Source organism: Saccoglossus kowalevskii, chromosome 15, assembly GCF_978046115.1.
Source record: "Saccoglossus kowalevskii chromosome 15, keSacKowa6.1, whole genome shotgun sequence".
In the NCBI taxonomy this organism is placed as follows: domain Eukaryota; kingdom Metazoa; phylum Hemichordata; class Enteropneusta; family Harrimaniidae; genus Saccoglossus; species Saccoglossus kowalevskii.
This window is the reverse complement of record NC_140655.1, coordinates 11,409,016-11,415,380: the sequence shown is the minus strand read 5'-3', so window position 1 is coordinate 11,415,380 and position 6,365 is coordinate 11,409,016. Positions and strand designations below refer to the sequence as shown.

The 6,365-nt window shown below is 36.8% G+C and overlaps 1 protein-coding gene across 1 annotated transcript; it reads right to left on the bottom strand.

Moving 5' to 3' along the window:
* Window positions 1–3,357: 3,357 nt before the first annotated feature.
* LOC144357558 (beta-1,4 N-acetylgalactosaminyltransferase 1-like) lies at window positions 3,358–4,863 on the bottom strand. Its single transcript, XM_078011697.2, has one exon. The coding sequence runs from the start codon at window positions 4,861–4,863 to the stop codon at window positions 3,358–3,360; it is 1,506 nt and encodes a 501-aa protein (XP_077867823.2).
* Window positions 4,864–6,365: the final 1,502 nt, after the last annotated feature.

Below are 6,365 nucleotides of genomic sequence, written 5' to 3'. Positions count from 1 at the left end.
TCGCAATATTAACAGTAGCATTAAACCTACCGAGACTTCTACTTCCAATACTTAAAGATTCAAAATATACCTTAATACATATTAGTCCAGTGAATTTAGCTGAAACAATAGTGAAACCTTTCACTATTGCAACAGAATTTTGTTCTTGTCTATGTATCTGGCAATGGTCTTCAGGCCCACATATAAAACGTCTACATAAATATATGGAGTAGGTTTAATTTGCATAACTGAAAATCAGCTAATTTGCACATGTTGATGGTATATACCACACACATGTATGTAGTGTACATTTCCGTACAAAAAAGTATGGTAGACCACATGACGAGGAAGGAACACAGGTATTTCTCAAAGTGGCTTAATTTCTTTAATACAAAATGAGTATCTCTCTGATGGATTCAGAGAGCGTAGCTTATGACCACATATACATGAAAACAAGACTGCAAGAACACTTTGGTAATAAAATAATTCATGCCTAGCTTTGAGACTGACCACGCTGATGTGTACAGGCACTTTGAAACTGGCTACCATGTGGTTAGGAGAAGTAACTATTTGTGTTCAGGATTGTCTACAGATCTTGTCATAGAGCAAGTATTGATGAGGAGCCTTAAGACGAGTTGAGAACTTACCAGAGGACGGGGAATGACTGAACAGCAACGTCTAGCTTCTATCTATGCCAGCATGTGGTGAATTCAATGAGCTATGCAGCAACTCACAGATGTAAAATATTATATTAGCAATGGCGAGCAAAACAAAGAAATGACAAAAACATAACAGCTTCATGATATGAAAGATACCAATACATTGCTGCTAGCTCTGACTGACGCAAATTCTTTTCACAATATACAGGGCTACAAAACATAATGAATGGTGTTAATGCTGACAGAAAAGCTAGAGAAAACTAAATCCATTGGCTTGATGATATTGAATTCAATGACTGGCCAGTCAGCGGGTGAATTCACGTTCAAACGTAGTTGTGAAGTCATCACACTTGGTCGTCAATTAGAATTGATGATCAACAAATTCAGGTAGATCCATATTTTATCTTTCAACGTCTAATAATTGTTGCAAAACTTTCGATAACATGGAATCCGTTTGCTCATGCTTCGAGAACCACATAGGCCAGGACATGCAGCTGTTATGTGGGCTAAGTTGACTCTTGATTGATCAGTATTCTATGTGTTAGATAGTGGTGCTCTAATCCATCGCATTCCTTGGCTGAAAGGGTTCCCTACATATAGAAAAATGTGCACCATATATAGAGAATATATTCTGAGGAAGTATGGGAAGGCCTTGATTGTGTTTGATGGATATAACAGCACTTCTGCAAAGACATGACACAGCAGAGACGAGGGAAAATTGGTGAAAACGAACACGGACAATTAATTTTGAAGCATTATTTTGTCATGTGTGTCTATGCAGTTGAGTGTTCCGGATCATAATATTAAATTCAACTCAACTTTGTGCCAGAGCTCTTTACTGAGACACCTGCAAAGGCCGCTATTTTGAAAAACTGACAGTCATTTCACAGACTGCATCACGTATGGTGAATCAAAAAAAGTCAAATGCGGCGAATCGTCTGAGCTGCGCACTCACTATGGTAATTATTGAATTGATCTAATGAATATATGTCAAATAAGGTCATCATGTTATTATAAATTAATGCAAGCCACGCTGAATGACATATATGACCAGTCACTCTATTGTGTGTGGTTTCAAAAGGCAGCTGCTATGTTTTCGAACTGATTTTATTGCTCCTATTAAAACTGGTTTCGTAAACAATCACAATAACATGTATACAATTATATGTCAGTCAGTCAGGCGATATGTTTATATTTTTTGCTATTTTTGTGTTGCACTGAGGAGAACATTGTCTTCAAATCACTAATTGGTACACCACACTTACGCCATAATACCAGTCCCGCATATAATGTTTAACTGCCGTGTTGTTTCGATATGATTTCATTCTGGATGACGCGCGGAATCCGTAATGGTATTCCGGCCCGTTATATGCAACACCACGCTGTAAAGGAGAAGTAAACACAAAATTATATAACTTATTTAGATGTGTCATCGTACTCGTACAATTAACATCCCCGGTAACCAAAACTTATTGAAATCAAGCCTTTCAAGTTTTTTCATTGGAATTAACGTGTGTCAAGTTTCTTGACAGTACAGTTGAAAGTAGCTACTAGTAAATTACATGAATTTATTCAACTTGGCAACAATAAAAACTTGATCATACAGTATATTATTTAATAGTCAGAAACTCCTTAAACTACTTCAGTACTTCACCGCTCACTAAACCAATGTAGAACTCACTTATCAGTTTATTAATTTACAATTCAGCATCAAAAATACACCAAGTGTCTTTCTGTTTGTAGAGCGCATTGTTTACTTCCATACGTTTGCTAACATTGTACTTTTCATAACATGGCTATTTTGTTACACTTTGTTCTCCCTGTAACATTATAATTTTTCTCCAATAAACATTTACAAAAACCTACATTGTACGATTGAAAACAATTCTGACATGAAACGACTGCTGCTTTTGCTGATTGTACTATTATATTCAACCAAAAGGTACCTAAACTCTCCCCCATTAAGCTTGCTCATAATGTTAGTGAACGTTGGAATACAATTTTATGGTAGAGTAAAACAGTATTCCTTTGTGCCTTAGCGTACCTATCTTTCAAAATAACTATTGCAGAGAAATTCCATAGTTCGAAATTGCATTATCTTGCATTTTTAAATTCAGTTTATGAAGTAAATCAGGATTACAAAATGTATCCCACTAGTCACTAAACAGTGATGTCACAGCCTACAATTTATATCCATCATCAAAGCGATATATTACTGACAAAAACAACTACTATGTTCACTAAAATAAGGCAGCTGAATTCCAAGTCAATATTTTAAATTTAATATTCTTATTGTTATCGGGAGTGTAATTATTGCAAAACGAATAATGTATAGTTTCATTATAAATGTCCCTTCGTGTTGTCTGACCATGGTCAATATTTGATCGCCAGCCACATACCATCGACAATTGTTGGCATTTACCATAATAACTATAGTATGTACATGGTTATCTTGAAGTGTAATCGTTGTTAATTATATACTACCATGGTTGACCACAAGGTACCACATTCAACTGGCCAACTATGGTTGCAGACAATATTCAACTATAACAACAAAATTGAAATAACATTCATATATTAAGTGATAATGATAAAAAACAATTCTATATAAAACTTGTTGATTTGTGCACAATTTACACTATCTGGTGAAATGGTTGAGGATTATATATACCATCTACAAGATTCCGCCCAGCGAGAGAGACTCTCTCCACCAATTAAATTAGATTGTTTCATTTTTCATAAATGAATGGAAAATGCGACTCCAAGGTTGAAAGCATTGTAGGTTGTTTTTGAAGAGTATACGTTCTGCATATCCTGCCTGGGCCTTGGTTTGGTTTTGCATTAGCCTGTAATATTTGTAATCATTATCCTTTTCTTCTGGTCTATGTTGGACGTCGTCACATTGAGCTATTCGTAAATGACCCAGCGCATCTACAAAAAACTCGCGGTGTGCAATTCGTTCGAACACTAAATCAAACCCCACATTTCTAACTGCTTCAGTCTTTGCCATGAAGAAGTTAATTACCATATCCTTTAATTTGCAATTCGGAAACTCTTTAACTTTTGTAACTGGTAGTTTTCTTCTAAAAAGACAGCCACCACTTTTACCTTTAACATGCTCAACATCAGTCCATCCATTTTTGCTGAATCTTTCCATCGCTATTCCTTTCATATTCGAGATTAGCCCAGCCACCAAGTCTAGTTCAGCTGTGGTAGATTCTAGTTTCTCTACAAAGCGCTCCAAGATAGTATAATTGGTGAAAACAAAATCATCGTCAACCCACAAAAAATATTTTGTACGCACTTGGCTGACCAGTAAATTCTTTCCAGCGCTATAGCCTTCTTTGAATGGCATTAAAAAATGCTTTACGTTTATTCCATTTATTTTTTGTTTATTTTCAGAGTCGTCTGCAATCAATATCGTCATTTTCGGATAGAAGTGATTTATGCTTGAAATAAGTTTATTAACACAGCCATAGCGGTTGAATGTCTTTGCAATAATGGTGACTTTCCTATTGATGTCATTACCAGGTCCTGGATCATAGAGCCTCGGCACATGGTGTCGTTGTATAAGAATATTGATGGCGACATCGAAGTCTTGTATAGAGACGTCAATGTAATCTCGCTGTCTTATATGGTGTTCTGTGCTATGGTAGGCTAGATGGGAGAGAGCAGTGTTCATGTCGTTGATATTCACTGTGTTTATTGAGAGTTGACAACTGCCATTCCCGTGTATTTCTATCTGTAGATAATCCGTTATAGTGGAAGATTCGACATAAAGCTGACCCAAAGAATGTCTGACAGTTAGTGTTATATTTAACTCCTTGCTCGTTTGTAGTGCTGGATGTAATTTAATTCCAACTATGCGAACATATTTTAGAGGCTCAACAGTGATTCCGGATCCCAGGTATTGTATAGGCGACATTGCGGGACACAGTGTCATAGGCTCGGCCATTTTGCTTTCTTGGCGTTCCCATTCCGTGTATTCTTTTTTCTGTCTCTGACGAGTATTATTCTCAAGAGGACCAATTGATTTGGGTGGACAAGAACAGTCTCTGGTTTGGTCAAATACCATTTGTTCTCTCAGTTGTGGAATACTTGTGTTCTTCCAGATAGCTGCATTATTCTGTTTACATGAGCTGAATACATCTCGCATGAGCAAATAGGCTCCAAGGACGCAGAGACCAGCTACACAGTAGGTGGCATATCGTATTTTCCAATTCATTGTAATAAGTTAGATCTGAAGAAAGAAAAATACAGATGATTGATGAGATCTATGTTCGCGATTTATTACAAATATTGATGACAATGGGTTATTTGAGAGAATTGAAAAAGATATTATTTTAACATGGTCAAGTATACATGTTTGTTTCCTTGCACAATTAAGCTACTTTATATGCATCATGATTTACATATTTAATTATCTTGGCATCACTAACAGCTTAATATCAAGTATTCATTACTTCCAGAATACATTTCTGCATAACCTTTACTATTATAATTATACATCTGTCACCGCAACGCCATGAGTTACAGCGTGCCGTAATTTTGCGGTATTTTACGGGGTATTTTCATCCCAGCATATAAGGAGATGCAAATTCCAAATATAGAATGATTACAAACGAAAGCGTTCTCCAACAATAAAAACAAACATGGCTGCCATCAGGATTTGACCGGACTCCACAGGAAGGAGTTCGCTGATTCTCGGATTTCGGCATTCCCACGATATACCGTATTTATCCGGGTATAAGTCCAGGGTCCTGAAAATGGAAAATTGACAAAAAGAAGGGGTGGGCGTTTGCCAGGAGATCCCCGGCAAAAAAACGAAAATTCGCGAAAATTGACAACACGCAGATCGAACTGCAACAGGGAATAGAACGGCAAATGAAAACATGCAACGGAAATAAATGAACGCTATGCAACACTAGAAGTAAAACAAAAATAATGTATTGCTTATAATGTGACAAATAAACCAGAAATAATAAAAATCGTCAGTGAGGAATCATTTGAATTAGGATTTCCCGCCGACAAACACGCCCAATACGCGTGAACTATAAAATGAATTAAAATGTCAGGGGTTAAACTGCGTAAAATGATTTCCGGCATTGTGTCAACACAGGTGGCGCTATTCATCTATTCGGTTGGTTCGCGGCGATCTGCGTGTCAATGGATTTCCGGTCTAGACAAATTACGAATCAACCGTCATACAAAATTACACAGTAAAAATTATAAAAAATCATAGCTGTTTGAAAAAACTTCTCAGATCTTTATTTGTACGTTCATTGCCATCTTCGTCAAACTCAAAACCCTCAAATGTCCAAGTCGGCGTCACTGTAGCCGTCGAACAAAATCAATACAACTTATTCCTGAAGTTCGTCGATATTGTCCCACACAATTTGGACTTAGCACTTTTAATCCACGAATTTCGCAGTCTGTCAGCTTGGCACTTTTCATTCATGTCTAATCATAATAAAGAGACAAAATATGGGTTCGCTCTGCTGCGTTGGCACACGATGCTTTTGTTTACAGTCTAGCAATCATCTTTGACCTTTATGCATCTGCTTTACTGGTTGGCTAAGAATGACATCACTACTAGTATTTCATCATAAAGGTCAAATCGTGATATTGCTATCTTATCAATCTCGACGCTTATTAATCACGGTTAAAGTTATCATTCAGCAAGTTCCGGCGGTTTTAATGTCTCACTATATGGATATCGAGGTGGAC